This window comes from Ostrinia furnacalis, unplaced genomic scaffold (assembly GCF_004193835.3).
Source record: "Ostrinia furnacalis isolate ACB-3 unplaced genomic scaffold, ASM419383v2 OfSCF0780, whole genome shotgun sequence".
Classification (NCBI taxonomy): domain Eukaryota; kingdom Metazoa; phylum Arthropoda; class Insecta; order Lepidoptera; family Crambidae; genus Ostrinia; species Ostrinia furnacalis.
Window position 1 is genome coordinate 1,167,440 of NW_021131019.1, and position 23,356 is coordinate 1,190,795.

Here is a 23,356-nt window from a genome sequence, read left to right on the forward strand (position 1 = left end):
CAAGCTGTAGATCCTGGCTATCCAGGAGTTGCAATGGTCAGAAAATGCGGTGGGATAAGTGTAACAAAAAGTACAAAACTTTTTTACATCGAAAACGGGACTATTCCCACCTCTCGTCCCCACCACTGCAACTCCTGTGTAGCCAGGATCTACAGCTTGACCGCCATAAAAACCCAACCAATGAAGGTCAAGTTTGTCCCGGGGGAAAGCTAAACTGTCTTTGGACCCGCAACGAAATTAATCAGAAGAACATAGGAGGAGTTCGAAATTAAGGTTCGACTTCCCTCCATTGCAAAGCGGATGACAGGTGACAAACAAAGGTTTAAAACCTTTAAGAAAACCTTTTTTTACATCGAAAGCGAATGACAACAGTTATCATTACCTACTTCAATGTAGTCTATGAAGAATTTAGTCGTACCACTCCTCGACAGCCCTACGTGCGTCAATGCAGTCTATAGAGGTGTTTGTTTATACGTTTCACACGTCCTCAAACATGACGTGTCGCGCCAAGCACTGTTCCGCTTTCAAGTACTAAAGGATCGCTTTATAATTTGTTCATTCGATTCTAGCACTCGATATGCTGTGGTTGCGATGTTTTGTAAAATCGCGAGATATCGATTGTTGAAAAGAAATTGATTAACTTGTGAACAAATGAACTGGAATGGTCAGAGGTATCTAGTGGAGACTTTTGCTTAGCAGTTGACCATAAATACTACTACTACGTGCCAGGTAGGCTTAGGTATCTCCCTTAACCACTGACGTACGTACGTGGTACGTCGGTCAAACGGTTTTTCGTTCAAAACTTCATTTTGTGCGGGAATTTTTGCGTGTCCTTTTTGGTAGTTTCCTAGTGGCCAGAGATGCGTGTGCGACGGGAGAAAATAAATGGGTAGCATGTCCCTAAGTAGGAGAGCTAGACCACACGACGTATGTGGTACGTAACGTCAGTGTTAGTGTAACTTTTTCAACATTGCTTTTGTATGCTGGTCCATAGATAAAATTAATTGTTAGCAGTCTTATTTATTTACTTGGCCGTCTATATATAAAAAACCTTATTTACGCCAAAAAATATTACAAATGACGAAGAAATTAGCAAAAAAATCCAGTGGATGAACATTTTTATATTAGTTGCGGTTTTCGAGGACAATCATCATGATGGTTAAGGAGCTTTAGTTCGTGGCTTTGGATTTGACTTGTTCTGAAGATTTTATACCATATTTTCATATTTCCTAGCTAGTTTGAAGCACGGCAAACTGGTGACCAGGTCATCAAACAAAGAAATACTATAGAAAATAGCCTTCCTAAAATGAACTGAATTAAAAAAGTGACTTAATTTGTGAATTATTGCTATTGTGATTTTTTCCTGATTAAAACTGTTATTAATCTTTAATATGGCCAAAATAGAAGTTCCTAGTGTTATCGAATATTTTTGTGTTGATTTTTAAAAATTGGCTGTCTAACTTTTATTACATCTGGAGGATTTCACCAAATTCATACTATTCTATTAATGTTACTATGTTTTTTTTACTATCTCTGTTTAATATAAACATGTGTAAATAATTTAAATTCAAATTTCACCAAAGTTACACTCTATTGTTACATCAGGAGGTCTTCAAAGTTACGTACGTATGCCGTACGTACGTCAGTGTTAGTGTAACAAAATGACACGTCAGTGGTTAAGGGTTAAGCCACTCGTTCCTTGCAATAAATAATTCACTTTAAAAAAAACCGACTTCAAATGCGTGAACACAAAAAAAACTAAAAATTAAAAAAAAGTTCTACCCTTGGGGGTGAAATATTTTCTTCAAATTCGCATGAAACCACTCTTTTGATAATACCTATTCAACAAAAAAATAATCGTTCAAATTGGTTCATAATCGGCGGAGATATTGCGTATAAAAAAGTTAATCCCCAATTTTCCACCCTTGGGGGTGAAATATTTTCTTCAAATTCGCATGAAACCACCCTTTTGATAATACCTGTTCAACAAAAATACATATAATCGTTCAAATTGATTTATAATCGGCGGACATATTGCGTATAAAAAAGTTCATCCCCAATTTTCCACACTTGGGGGTTGTTTTTTCTATTATTAAATTTAAATGGTGGTCCCATTTAAATTTATTAATAGAAAAAACAACCCCCAAGTGTGAGGAGGAGGACCCCCTTGAGGTATTACCTATACGCCGAAAAAAGATTTGTTCAAATCGGTTCATAATTGGCGGAGTTATCGCGTAACAAACATAGAAAAAAAAAACATACGGGTCGAATTGAGAACCTCCTCCTTTTTTGAAGTCGGTTGATTAAATAACATTATAGTGACGGCGCGTGGATTGTATGTTTGTTATTCGGAGTTTACAATAATATTTGACAAAGGTAAAGTTGTTGGTAAGTAAATATTTACGTAAGCAGTTGAGGTGTAATTTCCGAGCAATGGCTAGTTTAACTCTGAGTAACAACTTTGTATACAAATTGTAATGGTTTGTTAACATTCTACTGAGGTGGTGTCTGTCAGTCGTCATTTTCAATTGTTATTAATAATCTCATTAAGGGTGAATTCGACCAAACATGAGTAAATATTAATCTCAGAATAATTCGTCAGTGTTGACAATTTTCCCATACTGAAACTGTCAATGTGCCAGTTATACCAGGAGTTATTCCCGGATAAAAGTTTGGTCGAATCGGGCCTAAGGAAGACAATGGCTGACTTAGATAAAACGCATAGAGATGTTGATATCAGTACCTACCTAATTTGTGCAATAGAAAATCTGTTCCCAACCAAAAATCACGACAATAATACTGGCCAATGTATAATAACTCATAACCGAAGCATATTAAAAGGAAGAACATTAATACAGTAGAAAACACGCCACGCCGCACTTCCATAAAGAATATTGGGTCGTCAGCTCCAACAGAGAATGTAAGACTCAGCTCATGCATGCAAAATATCCATTAACCTCACTATTATCATCCAGTCAGTTACTGTGATCGCTAAAAAGCGGGCTTTTTACAAAATGGCCGAGCGAGCACGGGACGAACTGACCGGAAAATTCGATAGCACTCTAGCGCCGAGCGGCGGAGAGTGGCGAACGAAATCCTGATATGGTATGGCCACCGTAGTGTTGCCAGATTTTACAATCGTCCAGGACATGATTTGTTTATTAATAAGTTATCAAACTTAGTTATAATGAGGTAATCTAAATAAACACGTAGGTATTCAGACATATCAAATTTCAAAGATTCTATCTCTATAGGCAGCTTCTAACTGGATAATCTGGTACTAATCATTGGAAAAGGCCTATGTTCAACAGTAGACTGAAATGATGATGATGATACATAATTTCATTCATAAGTGTGATAATAAACAGATAACTAACTTTTTTTACCCTGAGCTGATCAAAATAATATTATGAAGTCTGTCCTCGATTTTTTTTATAAAGTAGGTAAGTAAGTACTTAACAACATTAAAGAAAACAAATGCACATCAAAATTCTTTTTTGACGATACCCCAATCACTAAATTGAAAACCAAGCGCTTAGCTCACACTCAATGTAACGCATTCACTGAAACAAATATAACCGGAATGGAGTCACAGGTATTTTTTAATAAAAGCCCGTTGATTTGTTTGGACTGCCGACCATTGATGATGGAGTTTGTAACTAACACACGTTTCAATTATTTAATGGAACTTAAATGTGATCAATGGTAATAGATTCTTTGTTTGCCTTTGTCAAAAACAGTTTATTTTTAACGTGAAAGTTTTGATATAACAAAAATCACAAAGTAGAAAGTTGATTAAATAGCTGAAAACAGAACGGAACGGAACTTTATTATTAAAAGGGTGATATTAGCCTACAATGTCCTAACCAAACGGAAATAAGTAAAGCTCATCATCATAAGGTCATTAGCCCCCCCACTGTACGGTCCCCTAATTTAGATACCAGAGGCAAATTGAGGATTTGGTTGTCCCCATACTGGTCAGACGGGTTAGGAGACTTCATTGGCATATTGATTGATCCCTTAATCCCCTTTTCAACCGACTTCAAAAAAAGGAGGAGGTTCTCAATTCGACCCGTATGTTTTTTTTTTTTTTTTTCTATGTTTGTTACGCGATAACTCCGCCAATTATGAACCGATTTGAACAAATCTTTTTTCAGCGTATAGGTAATACCTCAAGGGTGGTCCCATTTAAATTTAATATTAAAAAAACAACCCCCAAGGGTGGAAAATTGGGGATGAACTTTTTTATACGCAATATCTCCGCCGATTATGAACCAATTTGAACGATTATTTTTTTGTTGAATAGGTATTATCAAAAGGGTGGTTTCATGCGAATTTGAAGAAAATTTTCACCCCCAAGGGTGGAAAATTGGGGATGAACTTTTTTATAATATACATTAAGAATATGGTCTCAATGTACTGCCTACCTTCAGTGGTAACATCAAGGTAATAATTAGTCAANAGGAAATTAGTAATTATTTTTCTACGTTTTAGTGTAGGTTTTTTGGAGTCGGTTTTATTTTTTTTTATAAAATTTTACTTATCGAGTAGACATCTACCATACTCGGAATAAAATACAGACAGTGATACACCTTGTTGTGACCCATCTAGGAACCAAACTCAGAACTGAACCTTGTTAGAAACGTGTAAGGGAGATTTCATGTTCTTATATTGGTCCCTTACACCCGTATTCACAAACGATGCTTGCTTAAGTGAAGCAGCAAATCGAACGCACAGCGTTGAATAGAGCTCTGTGATTGGTTCGTGACCCTGTGCGTCCACGCACACTGGGAGACTACATAGTAATGTTTCTATGTAGTCTCACGCCCGTGCGTTTAGTCGCTTTTTAGAGTCGACACTTACCAAAATAAATGCCTAAAGTGATTTCACTCAATTTACCTACTGATACACTGATACTGAATAAACATTTTTTCTTTCTTTCAATTTGTCCCACCTGAGAGCTGAACTCACAACTGAACCTTGGTAGGAACCACAGTGACCTAAATAACCCCTCGGGTCAAAGAGTATTGGGCTGCATTCCTTCCATTCCTCAAGTGACACCAGCTTCTGAGTGGTTCCGTGATCTGTTTGAAAAATGCGGTCCAGTGCGGATCGTCGTAATTAGTGCACGCGCGTGACCGGGGACGTAATAGAGCTAAGATATAGCTAGGAGATTATGGCAGATAGATTATTGCACTTTTAATAGACTTGAATAATACTGAATTGTTAAAGTCACGAAAATATTGTGTTAGACATACTCGTAGTAACACAAGATGCCTTCCATTGCCTAAGTTTCCGTGCAAGGAATTATGGAGGAGATGATATGGATGGATAGCTGTATGGGGATGGTTGGAAGCGATTAATATTATTTTTTATGGGTTCACAAAAATGTAATTAAGTTATGACTTGAATGAAGCTTAGCATCGAAGGTCACTAGGCCCAATAAACGTCCCCACTGGTCGCATCCAGCTATGTTTGCTAGTCATTATTTTTTTACTACTCCAACCAAATTTTCCTCTCAAGCATTTTAAGTAAGTAGCTAATACATGTACTTACTTTAATAAAATAAAAACAGATTCAGGAAAAAACGAAAACGCTATTATAAACAAACCACACCTATTTCCATCGAACATTCAACAAAAACCTTTTGCCCAAATGCACTACATTAAAGTGCCATACTCCCACAAAATTCAATCGGAATAAGCAAGTGAACGCTCCCCTCGCGGTACTTACAATGCATCTGCAGTGATAAGCCGCGCATCGGAGCCACCTGAAGTGAGGGGCTATCTTGAACTAAGGTGGAATAACAATGTCGAATGACGTTAGAATGAGGGTTTTCGCGATTGAAAAATCCGCCAGATGGCAATACGTAGACGGGAGGTCCAAATGCTGCGTGATTGGTGGATTTTGACATATCTGTCAATGTTATGTCAATAATAACCAATCATGCAGCATTTGGACCTCCCGTCTACGTATTGCCATCTGGCGGATTTTTCAATCGCGAAAACCCTCATTGAGCGAAAATCCTGCTCATGTAAGACACAAAGTTTAGATTGTGATAAAACGTGGTTTGTACTGCATGTCAACTTAGATTGTGACTTAGAGTAGGCGCACACCGTTGATTTTTCGTCGGCCGATAGTTTAGTCGGGCAGTTGATCAGTATGGGCATGTATGGGAGTGCGCACACTACGCCGATTCGATTTGGCCGATTCTTCATACAATTTAAAATCGGGCACAACTATCGGCCAACTAAAAATCAACGGTGTGCGCCTACTCTTAAAATTCGAGTTTATTAAAGAAAAATTAATGAAAAATATTTTTTGAAAGTTCATTTTGGAAACACTGAAATCTAAACGTACAATATTGAGAATTTTATGTAAACTTTTATATTGCATTGACATTACATTGCATCTCCGGTCACAACCCTAACACCGTATTCTTGTAAAGTGTATGTACGGTGTACATGAATGAAATTTGAGATACTTGAAGCTTCTAGAGACTAATATCGAGTAGCAAAATAACATTATCATAATTCCATTATGATAATGTACCTAGGGTGTCAGGGTTTATACGGGGCTTACATTGTGTGGTAGGGTACGAATTATCTACATCGTCAAATAATACAATGTACATAAAGTGAATTTATTAAACGCGATGTATAAAATGTAGCTAATTAAATTCCAGCTTTCCTTTCCCGATTACAAAAAATAACATGATTTGATTCCATCAATTCCATGGTTTAATTATTTTAAAATATTGATTTCGTCACATGTTCAAAAGCAACAATAACGATAACATTTTTATTCCCACATTAAGGCAAAAAAAACCTTGTAGTACATAGATATTCAGAATGTCTTTAATTTCTTCCCAAACTTCTACCCGCTTCCAAGTCATTAGCCACCAGAATACCCCCCCATCCCCTGTTGTTTCCTTTTTTTCTCAACTACTTGTGCGTACGGAGTGTCGGCGGGTGTAAATTGAAACACTTGCAAATTTAGCCCATACATTATTCATGTACCAAACACCCCAGCAGCGGGCTGACAGCTCGCGAGAACTTCTCAAACCGAAGGCAAAATAAAGGTAAACTCACTATAAATACGTCGGAATGACAGGTATTGAACTTGATTTAGGGACCAGATAAGATAAGGTGAGAAGGGCACTTTCCGACCGCTTTTCCGAGGTTTTCCTTGAACGGTTTTCAATAGTTGGCACGGATGTTATCAAATGATTTTTAAGGTTTTCTAAAGAGTATCAGATTTCACGTTAAACATATTTTACTGGTACAAATTTCAAATGAAGAATAAAGTTCAGTACGAAATGAATTTGCATTTCAGATGAAATAAAGAGTCAATAAAAACACTTCAAGATATAATAAATGGAATGCTTCTTGTAATATGTACATAGTTCCCAGAAACACAATAATATGACCTATTTGAACATTCAATCAAGTCATTATACTCCGATCATGTAAACAGAAAGCCATAGTATAATAATATGTACAATCTACTAATTTGCCTCAAACAAAGGGACACGTCTACACAATCAAATTATAACTATACAAATAGGTACCAAACAAAATCAATATCAAACAGTTTGATTATCGAATCATTATACAACCTTAATACAACAAAGGCCGTTTCAAATTATGTTACATTTAGATCGGTTCAATAAGGTTATTGTCAAGAACACGGCGGGTTCACATACGAGTAATTGTCTCTCTGTGGCTTTGCGATGCGAAAATCACACCCCATTCAAGCAGCTTGGTAGCACATAAGTAAAGTGGGTCAACCATTATACGTCTAACAAATGGGTACCCAGCTAAGACGGGCTGCAATAAGGAGTTCTGGTACCCGCAACCTGCATTATTCTGACCCTAATAAATTTGCCGAGTCAAACGGGTATTGTCAGACAAATGAGTTGGAAGACTTACGTTGGAATATTAGACATATTATCTGCTTAAATTAACGCGCACATTCCGCTTATATAACACGCCGTTAAAACAGAAGAAGCAGTGTATTAATTTTAATTCCCGCATCTCTTGTTCCAAAGCCCTCGAGTTAAATAATATTCAAATCAACTGGAATATCCTGACACAATGTGAACTGGATAACCATTAAGAGTAATAAATATTAAGGGCGATCCACTTATAATTTTGGACAATAAATAAAAACACGCCGACCTTTAAACCCACAGAGGCGAAATGTTAATTTACAAAACACATTTTCCTTGGAGAGTTTAACGTAATTTCTTTCTCACCAAGGCGTTTCCTGAAATAAATTACAAGTGTAAAATTCACAACAACAAAAGGCTCGCGGCTCGCAACATCCGGACGACCCTTCCAAACTTAGCAGCCTGATTACGGATTTCCGAGCAAGAAAAATAAAAGGAGAAATAATACACGTCAATGTTGGGACCAAGTTGTTGTATGTTTTCAAACAAATCACCGCTATTTCAAATATTGAAAATAAAATCTGATAAAATTATTCCTTGTCTATATTTTCAACCGAGCACTTCCTTCTGAGAAGGACATTTATGTGAAAATCAACATAATCGAAAAGCGCTGGTTGCGGCGTGTAATGTTTGACGTAGAGGTGGAATCGAGGATCAGTGTGCAAAGCATCTCCCCCAGCCGTCGGAGTGGGGGCAGGGGTAGGTGGAGTCCTGGACACTGGTGACCTTGGGGGTGTGAACGGCCCTCTACCTTCGCTAGGGCACGGAGGCCTAACCATTTTCCATAGAAACGGTTCTTTATGTATCTGCCCATGGTGCGTTGCTTTGTGCCTCGTATCCATCTTTTTCTGCACTGGAGTAGTCAGCTCATACATCTCAGCTAACGACATGTACCAGTAATCCGCTCCATCACCAATTATTGGGAAAAGTCTCTTGTTGGAGAACCGCGGGCGATGTTTCCTGACAAACTCGTCGTATTTTCTTTTCAAGCGCTTCATGTACTCGGTGTAATGGATGGATTTTAGAAGCTTTTCGAATTCGGATAGCTCTGTGGAAGCTGGTTCCGAGTATACGCCGGCACAGACGTAGGTTCTCAATAAGTGGTGTAATTTGAAGACAACGAATGCCAGCCAATGCCTGGCTTCCTCTTCTAGGATTCGGAGGTCATCTGCTCGGCTCCTGATGCCGAATTCTGCAGCTTCTGCCGCTCTTCTTTCTCCTCGTTCGGTGACAGTTGCCAGCCACTTTCGGTAGGAGCGGTAACAGAATTTCGTTCTTCTCGAATAATGCCCACGCCATAGTGCCTAAACAAGTATTGCTAGCATTATTTTTATGTACGGGATAACATTATGTACTAAGATAATGATAATCACATTAATGTTTTTAATAAAGAAAAGTAATTTTAACTTTATTTTATTTTTCATAAAATACAGGTATTACAACGTTTACAAGAGTTTTAATTTATTATTTTTAAATCCGTTTTATAGGAGAGTCCGAGTCCAATTTGTCACAATGTTGTAATTTACTTTTGTTAATTTGATAATTAGCCAAAAAGTAAAAACTGCGAATAAGTACTACTCAATAGCTACTTCGTCAGACGTATAACGTATTGCACAAAAGAAATACACTTTACCTGTATTATTCTAGCAGCCCGAGCGTAATGTCGAGCGTGCTTATTCCGAACCGCTCGCCTCAACGCTGCGCGGTACGCCTTCCTAGCTCTATGCACCCTGAACGCACACTGTATCGTCGTAGCGTTCTTCGACAGCCAAGCCACGTGCTTCCTTATCAAGTGGCCACGAGCCATCCGCTGCAGCAGCAAAACCGCCAAGAATCTCTTATGACGCTGCGCCTCAGCAAAGTCAGTCCTATCCTGTAACTCTGCATAGAACTCGTGTGCAGTCGGAAGAAGTTTGTTCACTGTTGCCATTTCCTTTAATTTGGATCAAATATTTTATTTATTATTCGATGCATTAGTCAATATGACAGTGGCATTTAATTTGTCACTTAATTGTCAATTTGTGAAAAAGTTCTTCCGTGAAAAGCGTTCGATTCGTTAGCAGTAATGAGTTAACATTTTGAATGAGCGCGGAGTTTTAATGTGAATTTAAAGGGTCGTGTAATAAGTTTGTTTTTTCTTTATACCCTTAAATGAAGCTGTAGTCTCGCTTGCCCATTTCGTTATGCTACCCCTCGACGGTGAGGCTCGTATTTGAAGAGTGCTCGCACTCCCCCGCTCTCTCAGGTGGGCCTATGTGAGACAACATGAATTATTCAACGACCAAATTGGCAAGGTGAGTATGTCTGTTTATTTACTTTCCCGAAAATTTAGTAGTCATTTTCATACATTACGCGCACTGCAGTAATCCGAAGCCACGTTTCATTATTTTCCAAGATCTATTTTGCCGTAAGGAAATGTTTACGTTTCGCTCCTGTTAATTTGGTATTCCACAGAGATTAAAACGTAAGCCGAAGAAAGTTACATTTTTGATGACGACAAGATAGGCTATGGGAACGTAAAGGAAGTTGAGCTTTGTTTTTAAGTAGTTAGCATCTCTTTTTAAAATCAAGGAAACCGGAGACTGTGAACTTTAATAATTAATATTATACCGCAACGAGACCTCTCAGCAGGGAAATAATGGTAGCTGTGAATTTTTAAACGGCTAAACGTTTTGCGGAGTATCGCATCCAAGAATATACCTACCTATTGAAAATATTCCCTGGTAATCTAAAAATAATTTTAGCCGCAGACTACATAAATCCAGGGCTCTAAGCTTATTAAAGTACTAAAGTAATTTGTCAACATTTGTGCTGGGTCTAGAGGGAAATTGACATGATAGATTGATTAATAAAATAATGGATAGGTATTACCGTGATTTAGGTACGGTATTTTCACAGTATTAATTGAGGCAAATGAGATAAAATGACTGAATAAAACCGATGACTTACCTAAATTTCACTAATTTAAAACTTCTTAACTATCCAGATCCAAACGCAGAAGCGAACTATCACTAATTGCACCAGCATAGTTCCAGAGAAGCTGCAATGCAGTGTTTCAAGTAATTTTCAGTAATATCCTTAAGACTAAGCCAGAGAGAAGTCGGACCGTTTCAAATGAGCTCCAGAATTAACTTTAATCCATGTTAATATGATATGCTTTGCATGCTAACTACTTAGACGTACGAGCATAAACTTCCAGTCCAACTCTGGATAGTGAATGCTGATTTGAATGCTGTACGCGATTTGTTATTGGATTAGATAATACGGTTTACGGTGGATAACTAATGCAGTTTATTAGCATCAGCTGTTTATTGTAGGTATAGATCTTAATTTAAAAATAACTCTCTCATGTAAGCGAATTGGCTTTTGTTGTTTAATTGTATTGCTACACATATGCGAAAACATGTAAATGGTGTATAGTTTCTTAAGCAGTGGTTAATAATCTGTTATTGTTTCACTGTATGTTTTCCAAACAAAATAAAATAAAAAAATAAAAATAAAATAAATATACATTTATGGTTACCGTTTCTTACAGATTTTATGCTACTTTTATTTTAAATACTGTTTGGCATTAGAGACTGCTTTTTAGTTCACACGGTAGCTAGCTATGAAAAGAAATCACTTTTTGTCTGATAGGTAAATAGCTAACAACTTCATTTACCTATCTTGCGCTGATTGGATTTATTTCAATAGCTCGTCTCGAAAAAGTATGTAGGTAATTTCATTTTACGTTAAAATAACGAACATATTATATTATCGTCGTACAAAGTATATAAGGCCTTAGTTACGTTTAATGATTCAATACTCTAATGGGTTACACTCAAGAATTGATCCATATACAGCTTGAGATTGATACAGTTTAGCTTTCTTTGCATAATCCTCTCCCTAAAATTCAAAGATTAGGCTAGGTGTACGTACACACAGCAAATCCTTTAGTATTTAACAGATCGTAACCAACCCTAATGACACAAACCACAGCCAGTGCAGTCGATACCCAGGTAGTTATGTTCTGGTTACCGGAACGAGCTGACGGCAGGTAATCCCATCCATTGAACTAGTCCGATCTACGATAGTACAGTTATTGTAATAGGTGAGGTTAACGCGGTGGGAATTGTGGAATATGTTCCGAATTAACATAAATTGCCTACATGATAGTTGCATTAATACTGGCAGAGTATGTGAAAAAATCGCTGGTAAATCACCTTGCATGCTTTTTCTCGCTACTAAACGCGACTTCGCCCTCGCGATTTTTGGCCTATCAACGAAAGTGTATTAGGTACTTTATCATCATCATCATTTCAGCCAAAGAATGTACACTGCTGAACATAGGCCTTCCCCATGGCATAGGCATGTATCCAGCGCTAAGGTACTTACTCAAACTGGTCTCAAATTTTAATACAATATTACTAAATTATAAACTATTATGTTAGAGTCAGACAATGAATAGGGTTCAGCCTTGTCCAAACATGAACTTTCTTATCACAGTAAAATTGTGGTTGTGTACCTAGAACCGACTTACATAAGCAGACATTAAAAATGTAAAAACGCTGAATGCTGTTCACACATACATAAATTTGATCTTTTACGAAACAATAAAAGCATTTTATTTTCGTGGAAGCCGCATAAAATTTATGACCATTTCATGCATAACGCAAGCTTTTCAGTTTTAATGCAATTGAAAAACAATCAACTTTATTACGTTCTCGTGCATGCCATAAAAAGGCATCAGAAAATGAAGCATCGCTTCTGGAAGTAAAGTTAGCTTGTCATAAACCTCCTGAATTTTGTATCATCATTTATTTTAGTTGAGAACATAATTATCATGTTTCTATGTCTAACCCAGTAGAGTAGAATAACCAAGTTTTCGGCTACAGCAGTTGTTTTTTATAAATATTTTTTGTTTTTATTTTAAGAGTTCATTGGTAACAGTGTTTTCCCTTCCTAATCTTAATACCTATTTCTAAGAACTTTACATTATAATCTCTACAGTTTGGAACTAACTGTAAAGTGGAGATCGACGATCAACAATCTCAACTAATATTATAAATGCGAAAGTAACTCTGTCTGTCTGTCTGTCTGTTACGCTTTCCCGCTTAAACCTCGCAACCGATTTTGATGAAATTTGGCAAAGAGATAGTTTGAGTCCCGGGAAAGAACATAGGATAGTTTTTATCCCGGTTTTTGAAACAGGGACGCGCGCGATAAAGTTTTTCTGTGACAGACAAAATTCCACGCGGGCGAAGCCGCGGGCGGAAAGCTAGTTTGAAATAAGTAGGTAAAGTAGAAAATTGTCTTTTCTTCGCATTGTCTAGAAAAGATAGCTTTTAAAGGTAAGGACATCTTAATTGTACCGTTTTAGCCTACAGAAAACAATAGATTATTTATTTATTAGAAAAGATTTTCTTTTATAATGTAAACAAAGTTGAGTAAGTCTGACTTATTCAACATACAGAGAATTGAAGATTTAGATACCTTAGAAGATCAGAGCTTTGATGAGGTTAAAGTTAGTAAATTCCAGCTAAAGCTAAAGTATTTAGTGTGACTTCATTTGAATTCCTAATTTAATTTAACTTTTCTTCGAAACATATTTAAAATGTTCATAAGTGCTTTGCACTTTTACATTTTCTTTTTTACTCGTTGCCCTTTCAGTATAAGGGTTCGGACAAACCAACGCGATCACAGCGCGATCAGCCGGCGTGCAGCGATGGCGACCAGACCTAAGGGTTCGGACAAACCAACGCGATCACACCGCGATCAGCCAGCGTGCAGCGATGGCGACCAGACCTAAATGNTAGCGGAAGAGCGCACTTTGAGCTTGAATATTTCAGTCATTTTTAAAGATATCAAAAAAGTAAAAATACAGTATTCATTCTAATTTTTTGTAGTTTTTTTTGGCATCTTCAACAAAAATTGTGCGCCATGTCCATTATAGCGAAATTTTTAACGATCGCATGTGAATAAATAAACATACAAATTAATTGCTCAGTTTAGAGATCTAACTAATAATAATACCTGTTATAAAACTAGTACTAATTTTGCTTACACACCAATTCATTTAGCATCGAGTATATCCCATATTGTCTGATACGACCAAGGACTCATAATCGTACAAAGTACTGCTCACGCTGCCGCGTTATACTTACATAAATATCTAAATTTTACCTAGAATAAGTTTTAAATCACTTAAAAATATACATATTATCTGTAATTAATAATTGTATCTAGGTGCAGTAATGTTAACCCCTAGACTCTTTTGCAATTTAGTCAGGAAGGGTCTAAACTTATTCTAATCATTGCAAAACAAACTAACATCAAATCTCTTTTGCCAACAGGTAAAAATCTGGTTCCAAAACCGGCGGGCGAAAGCGAAGCGAGTACAAGAGGCGGAGATCGAAAAACTTAAAATGGCGCAATTTTCCCGACACCCCCACCACTTGTACCCCCACCCGGCGCTCCAGCAGTACTTTCACCCCCACCCCTTAATGGGGGGCGGGCGTCCGCTACCCCCCATGGCCATGCCGCCGCATCTAGCCATGGTTCAACCACCTGTCTCTAGTTCCCCATCGCCAAACACGCCGAGTGCACCGCAGTGAATTAAAAAATAAAATGACATTCTATTTTCGATATTTGAAATTTTAAAACACTGTCAACATGGATTATAGACTAATGTAGCCATTTGTTCAGTAAAAAATATAATTTCGAAGACGAGAAAATTATAAGTTACTAGCTGACCCGGCGAACTTCGTACCGCCTTAGCGTAGAGATTTTCTTAATATTTTTTTCCGTAAGAACCATCCTTGGACTTCCACAAACATTTAAAAAAAAGAATTATCGAAATCGGTTCAGCCGTTCACACGTGATGCCGTGACAACGCGAAACGGGTTTCATTTTTATATATATAGATTCCATTTTTAAAATTCAAAATGAAATCAGCAGCCATCTTTTAGAAAAAATATAAACTTAATTTTTGTCTTTTTTTGCTGACGGCACGAACAAAGGAGTATGAAATGTACATTTTGTAAATATTAATTTAAGTATAGTTTTACGTGCACTATAAGATGTTTGTATTAATTTAAAGAGATATTATTTAGTTTTATTTAGATAGGTAAAGTTTTACCTTTTACCAAAAGTACAGTTATATTAATGTCAGTACAAGATTTATTTGGATTTTTTCATGTTTGGGATGTGTAAAATATTGTTGTAAATAGATTTCGATTTGTACATTGTTATGTCTATCTATATTGTAAATATATTATTTCTTTCATAATGAAACGCTTGTTTTACTTACTCATGGTAATGCTAGTTCTCTAGATATCAAGATTTTTGGATCACTATTACTTGCTATTAAAGCCCGGTCTGTGAGCACGTAGAATTTTGTTCAATGACCCCAATTCTACGTCCAGACTATAGTAGGTCTAACCTTAACTCACTCAATGCCTGAGGAATGAGTGCGGCACGGGAACCAAAAACACCCGTTTTTCAACCGACTTCAAAAAAAGGAGGAGGTTCTCAATTCGACCCGTATGTTTTTTTTTTTTTTTTTTCTATGTTTGTTACGCGATAGCTCCGCCAATTATGAACCGATTTGAACAAATCTTTTTTCAGCGTATAGGTAATATCTCAAGGGTGGTCCCATTTAAATTTAATAATAAAAAAAACAACCCCCAAGGATGGAAAATTGGGGATGAACTTTTTTATACGCAATATCTCCGCCGATTATAAACCAATTNGCGCGATCAGCCGGCGTGCAGCGATGGCGACCAGACCTAAGGGTTCGGACAAACCAACGCGATCACACCGCGATCAGCCAGCGTGCAGCGATGGCGACCAGACCTAAATGCATTGATCGCCATCGCTGCACGCCGGTTGATCGCGTTGGTTTGGCCGAACCTTAAATGCATTGATCGCCATCGCTGCACGCCGGCTGATCGCGCTGTGATCGCGTTGGTTTGTCCGAACCTTAACAGATTCACGGACAGTGCCTTGACAAAAGCAAATATACACGCTATTCTATACATAGCTTCTATACATAGCTCGGAGAGCTGATGGCCGCTGGGGCAGGAACGTTCTTGAGTGGCGACCACGAGCCGGAAGACGTAGCGTGGGCAGGCCTCCCATTAGGTGGACCGACGATCTGGTGAAGGTCGCGGGAGGTGCCTGGATGCGAGCGGCGCAGGATCGGTCTTTGTGGAAATCCTTGGGGAAGGCTTTTGTCCAGCAGTGGACGTCTTTCGGCTGAAACGAACGAACAAACGACGCTATTATTATTGTAAGTATTAATAATAATATTGTTATTTTGGAACTCATGAATTCAGGCATTTTTATTCTGAAACATTGAATTGCATACAGATTGTGTCCAAACAGAAAGAAAAATTAAGGTTACAACAGTAGATTAACGTTTAAATACCTTTTGTAGTAGAAATAGTTGACTGGTTGACCATAGCATGGCATTAAGTTGGTTTCCCTTTTGTATTCAATTGACTTTATGTGTATAAAATAAATAAATAGTACATTTGTGTTGCTCTGTGTCTGAAATGAAAAATATTATTGACAGGTAGTTGCTAATTGCTCATAAGATAGGCCCCCTTAAGAGCGTTTACGCCGTTTGGCGCAAAAACAGTACTTTTTCAACTCGTTACAATCATTAACCAGTAATACTACAAATATGTTATAGGCATAAATAGTTAGACNGTTGGGATTAGGACTAATGTATACCATTATTTATAATTATGGAGTCGGTGTTGGAAGATTTGAAGATTTTATAGTTTCCTTGAGTTGTCACTTGACAGCCTGGCATACTTTTACGATGGTGGATCAAAGTATTTTGGTTTGACTATAGAGCGTGAGAACACGCACACAGTCATAATTATTTTAGTGTGAATAAAACTAGCATCGAAATTACCTAAACTTGACATGCCACGCTAGACGTAAACGCTCTTAATTGATATTTATTGTCCGTGGTGCATAATCTTTTCTTAAAGGTTTTAAACCTTTGTTTGTCACCTGTCATCCGCTTTGCAATGGAGGGAAGTCGAACCTTAATTTTGAACTCCTTCTATGTTCTTCTGTTTAATTTCGTTGCGGGTTCAATGACAGTTTAACTTTCCCCCGGGACAAACTTCACCTTCATTGGTTGGGTTTTTGTGGCGGTTAAGCTGTAGATCCTGGCTACACAGGAGTTGCAGTGGTGGGAACGAGAGGTGGGAATAGTTCTGCTCTGTGTCTGATTGTTCTATAATAAGGCAGCGGCACGTTATCTGCCATACAAGAAGGTTCACGTTTTTCCATTCCAGGCGCAGTTAATACAACCTGTATTATATTCATAGCCCCATTAAGTGTGATGTCATGATGAAACTGTTGAGGGCAAGAGGTTCTTTCTCCTCGCATTCCTCGCTTTGACCGGTCCAAGTTCGAGACGGGGCCCATATTGCTACGTCTCCATAAAAAGAACCCAAAACTTTCCCCTCTTTCCCAAACTTAATAAGCGTTTGTGAGTTATGTTTAATGGTTTTTATGCTTCCTGTCCCTTTTTCTGAAATGCTACATGGATCATCAAACTTTTACATTTATTTTAATTTAATAACTCGGAGGTTTTCAGTGTAACTCGTTTATAATGTGAGTGTAATTAAGCATGTGAAATTGACAAATTGGATGAATGTTTTAACATTGTTGGATCTAATTTTATTTGGTAACTTAATTATACATTGTAGGTAAAGTAATGAGCAAATATTTATATTTAAATAATGGATGTACTAGTATTAATTAAATTTTGTATTAGTTCATGAATTATCATCAACCTTAAATAGTTTAACAAATATTTTAAATTATATTCTAAGTATGTAACTAATCAAAGTAGGTATGTGATTTTGATAAAGTGATTTTGAGCCATCATCATCATTTCAGCCACAGGACGTGCACTGCTGAACATCTATAGGCATCCCCTAATGACTTCCACATCGCACGGTTGGTAGCGGATTGCATCAAGCGCCTTCCTGCTACCTTTATCATTTTTTGAGCTAATCTGAAACCCAAATCTGAAATCTGAAGTCATTATTTCAAATATAAACTGTTTTCATTGCCATTGACTAGCTAGCTGATTCCATCGCCTCTCTCTTACAGCCATTTACCCTATTTTAAAATGTTTGCTGCACAAAATCATTGGAATACCCAACTTTAATGCAAGCACTATAACACCCCATTTGCAGTTACAAGACTCGTAATACGGCTATAACAGAGTGACACATAAACTCCGGTATATTGAATAGAGTTTGCCAGCACCAGTTTACGACTAGAAGACCGCGACCACAGCGCCGCCCTGGCGGAAAAATGTATGCAACAGATACGCCTTTATGGCTTGCAGCAGTAGCATTTGCTTACACATAAAATGGAGCGTAGATGTGTGTGATAACGTAATATTCTTGAAGGTAATTTAAACTTTGCTGTGGAATGAGAATTCTTCCTTTATAATGGGAAACATTAACATGTTTCTTGTTAAAATATTTATAAATCCGTCCGTAAGTTAAGTAGGTACTAATATAATAAATGCCCTGCGTGTCTTTTGCCTTTTCACGCTTAAACCACTAAAACGATTTCGAGGTGTGATGTAAAGATAGATAGAAGACTCAGTGAAAAACATAGTAGTTTGTACCGACCGAAAACCGAAAACGCGAAGCCACGGGAAAAAGTAGTTAAATATTACTGAAGTACATTGAAGGAATATCTGAAGTTTACTTTAGCAAATTAATAACATCAATCTGCCGCCGCATTTCCTTATTTTAGTTGAAAAGTATTTGTGAACCTAATCTTAAATTCGGGCAATTTTTCTTCGAGGAACAAATCTGAATTCCCCAAGTTCGTAAGGTGATGATAAAATTCTTTCGTCGCTTGACACCGAGCTGCAGGCTGACATCATAACTGGGTTAAGGAAAAATGAAAACTTTAGCAATAAGGTGCCCCGAAGTTTAGGATACACAAGACTTCAGCAATAACGGCTCTTAGTAATATGTTCTCGCCTTAAAGATTTAATAGTAGCTAGCAGTATTTCTAATCGTATCTACTGATCTTTTTATTGAAACAAAAATATTCTTGAATTATAATAATTCGACTAATCCTTTATTTTTTTAAAGAATTAACACCTAATTTATAGTGCAAAAATTACTAATATTGATGTTAACTCTGCCAATTAAGCTAAATAATAGGTTTTTTTTAATGGATTTACTGTAACAGTCCAGCTATTGACGGGGACCAAAGTATAAACCATGGTATTGGCAGTACGGTAACCGAGACCGTTAGGCTATTGCCAAAATAGTAATAACAGTCATAAAAAACTGATATCACACTAAGACATCTCATAATTCCAAAGCTATAAGTGTATTTCATATTTTTACGAATTTTCAATAACATAACAGAAATAACTCGACATTAGCGTTTTCGTACAAATACAGGTACAATTTTTAGAAAGGTGCGAGTGAACGCAAAACAACGTCGATAAAAATGACTTTTTTAAATTTATTTCACACAACACGCCAAACGATTCGCGCGTTTTTCCAATAAACGAAAAGCTTATTTAACTCACGCCTGACTTTGAAGCATCCTCCGATTGGAAACTGGAAAATATTGGAAATATTTCCCAGTAAAGAATAATTTTCGCTTCTATTCAAAGCTGTGAACGTACGAGCATGTTGGTGAAAGTTGTACTTACAGCGGTATTCAAGGTGAATACGCGAAGTTAAATAACTTCAACCGCAATTTATTGATGTTAATGAATTCTCTGTAAACAGTGTAATTACGAGTAAATATTAGTTTCGCAGTTATTTGAGTCATTAAGTGTGTTTTCATGCATATTGCCGTATATCTAGAAGCTTTTCTTAGTTCATTACAGTTCATGAATAGAGAAAAAAAGTAAATTATTTTCTCCAAAAATCATGTGAAATGTAGGCCACTGGCCATCAGCTTCCTCGCTATGGATAAAATTAAAATAGGTTGTTATGCCAAAATTAACTATGACAGTACTAAGAATAACTATTATTCGTATAAAAACAATTTCTTTGTTCAATCGATAATATTATTGTCTAACGACATCAGTTTTCACGCCGTTCACACTGGCGTACAGTTGAGAGCACATCAGACTATTTTTTGTTTTTGCAAAATCGCCTCTATTAAAACAGCATAAGATCAGCCCCGATGTTTAGGTCGACATGCCGTCTGTACAGACGACAGCACGTCAAGCTATGCACTTCAGTATCTTATTCAGTTGTGATAGGAGCTATTTTGCTACAAAATCGTACAGACTGATGTGCATTCGTCTGTACATTCCTTCCGTCTGGCGGGGGCGTATGAATGGCCGCCTTTTTGATGCAAATTTAATGAGCGAGGTAAAGACTCTTTACAGACTGACCATTACCAGAGACAAGGACTGTCCACGATCTAGTGCTTTGTGCTCTATTCTTTGGATGCTGACCTAAATATTTATGACTGCTAGACGTTTTTATGCCTTGTAAAATAACGGTGAATAGTATTTACGAGCAGCGAGTTACTGGCGCGTTGTAATTTTTATGGGTGTTTTGAAGGCTTTATGTAGGTGTAGTGTTGAAGTTGGATTTATAATTTTGAGTTTGTGAGTGTTCTGGAATTCGTTTTGGAATAAAGACCATTTGAATACAAAATCCAGAGTTCATTAGATAACTTTAAAGTTCAAATATGTTGTTGTGATCTAGATAGCGGACAACTGAATACAACTAAATATGGTACCTATGGTATGGTCAAGTAAGTTCAATCCTAATCACTTTTATCTTATATCCAACAGATATAACTGTTGGCGATATCTTGGAAGAAATTTAGGGAAATCACTGTTTGAACAAATCAAAGAAAGACACCTTTTCTGTTATTGTAGAACGTCTTGAAAAGCTTTAGAATTTACTAAGTACTGTACTTATATGAAAGCGAATTTTTAAACCCAGTAAACCCGATCCTCACCAAAGACCGAAAAGAAAGAGGCACCAGTTTCCTCCGACAATACTCCCATTCAGCAAACGAACCACTCCTGGAAGGTTTACGCTCAAAAACAAGCAACAGCACAGACCTTACAAATAGCCCTATTTCCTTTTATACGCAAAGGCAACGTATTTAACGCTGTAGTTTAACGCTGAGAGTACATCTATGAATAGTTGAGCACCTTGTTAGACCGCTCCAGATGACACAAATGCCCAGTTACGCGTTGAATGTGTTTTTTTCAAATTAATGACCCCCTTTGACTTAGTAGCTCAGATTAACGACGTGGTTTTGTGACCAAGTAATTGCGCTTTGACCGATCTAAGATGCTAGTTGGAGGAATAAATAGTCACAATCACTTACAGATTAGTTTGTAAGAAGTAACTTTTGTGTGTATGCCTATCGTATGCGATAAAGCTTGCCAAAATAAGATTTTGAACTTTCGTATTTTTTTTATTCTCAAAAAAGATAGATATTTCAAAAAAAGCAAAAAAGTAAAGCTCTTTTTATGATCATATATCGTGTGGATTGCAACAAATGATATCAATGCTGGTGGTGACATGGCTCAGTTGGAAATAGCTTTCCTGTCCTGTAACATGTCTTCCAAATATCTCAAAGCATAGCTCGTAAGACCAGACAACATGAATCTTTTAAACCGAAAAAATGTACAGTCGCAAAACAGCATCTATTTCCATAACATATTAAGATGCTTCAATGTTTAGCTAGATATCTGTAACCTGCGCGTTCACATCGTGTCGTATCCACTAAGACCGCGCACTGAATACCTCACCCCTACTATAAGGCGTCCTATACTGAGCTCTTGCCGAATCCGTGTTGCGTGAACGACTGGGAGACGTAGTAAGTCTGATTCGAGGCACTTTGCGTACAAAGACAAGTTTGAAGGTTTGTATTTGAAATCAACGGGGCGAATCCGGTGGCGCTAGTTAGCGCTGCCTTTTCGATAATGACCATGTTTTTCTAATCTTTAGATTTTGCTTAGCACGTGTATTAGTATTTATTCTGTGGTTTAGCTGAAGAAGCATTTTATTAAGAAAACTATACTATATTTTTATGAGTCATATAAAGTGACTCAACCGCTAATGGATTATTAGGTATGTAACGGTTCTCATTTGTTGTTTTCTTTCAATTTTACCAGACATCTCTACTTAATAAAACAATTTTCACGCAAAAAGTAGAAGCAAAGGCACAGCTTGTTAGTTCAATAACTAGAAAATTATCAATATGACAATTGATAAATGTATAAAAGAATTCAATAAACGATCTTTTATCATCTTTCGCGTGGCATCATCAACAAATGGGTTTGTGAACCCGATAAATTAATCGCAAACAATAGGCAGAAAAAAATCCATAATAAAATTGAGTATCGTGACAAACGAAAGAGCAAAATAAAGCGCTGGGGGTTTGGTGACAAAAGGTTAAAAAAAACCTTTGTGCTGACGTGTTGGGTTCATTCGTACTCATTATGTTTTGAATGCCTGTACTAGCTACCATGGACTCTGTTCATTTAATTGTTTGTAATTGTGTAGTTTTGTCGTGGTTTCCAGTTTGATTGGGACATTGAGGGCTTAATCAATCAATTGTATGACGAGAGAGTAGGCAAATCTATGTTTTTCAGGATTTATTGTAATAGATCGTATAAAGTCCTTACGGCCATAATGTAGCCAATGAGCCCATACATGATTGAATAATTGAAGAATAGTCCTTCATTAGCTAGTACCCGGAGTAAAATAGAGAAACACGTCACGGCCGCAAGCGCCAGTCTGCTTGTGACCACGGCTTCAGCATGGCAGCCGAAACGTCAAGCCGTGAATACATAAGTAACTCATATAAAAGTGTTGCTTGAGACCCGTGTTTCTCTATATTAGTACGTTGATAGTAAAAATACATGAAAAAAGTTTAACAGTGGGAGCCAATTTTTTCAGGGAAGCCATAAGTTGGCAAACATGCAGCAGTAAATTCAGATTTCACTTGAATGTAGAACAAACTGTTTTGTGCCAGCTATTTATTATTTACGTGTTATTTATAGCTTTCACGATTACTATTACGCTTTCTATGAACTACCAAGATCCCTTACCTACAGAAATCATTTGTCACACCATAAATTAGATTCCAACAGATCTATTCAATGAAGTCTTTGTAATGGATTACACAAATAAATCCTCGCTATCGACCGCCATGGTAGCTATCAAAAGACCTGTCTAAGCTCGGCCAGGGCGGTAATTAAAAGGAGATACTCCGTTGTTCCAACCCCGATGCTATGAATATGGATAGGTACATCTAGGGTACAGTCTGGCCTTTTTAATTCTACCCCAAGTGGCGGTGCTTTGGACTTGATGTTCAATAAGTTTTATTTTCAACAGCGACCAACGGATAGTTAACTAGAAACTTACGAGT

The 23,356-nt window shown here is 37.2% G+C and overlaps 1 protein-coding gene across 1 annotated transcript; it reads right to left on the reverse strand.

The window, feature by feature from the left end:
• Positions 1-8,481: 8,481 nt before the first annotated feature.
• LOC114350084 (spermatogenesis-associated protein 17) lies at positions 8,482-9,927 on the reverse strand. The gene is made up of 2 exons (XM_028300729.1): positions 9,585-9,927; positions 8,482-9,255 (listed from the first exon to the last, which is right to left on the reverse strand). Exons 1-2 carry the CDS (start codon positions 9,879-9,881, stop codon positions 8,482-8,484), a joined length of 1,071 nt encoding a protein of 356 aa, XP_028156530.1. The 5' UTR covers positions 9,882-9,927.
• Between the last annotated feature and the right edge of the window lie 13,429 nt (positions 9,928-23,356).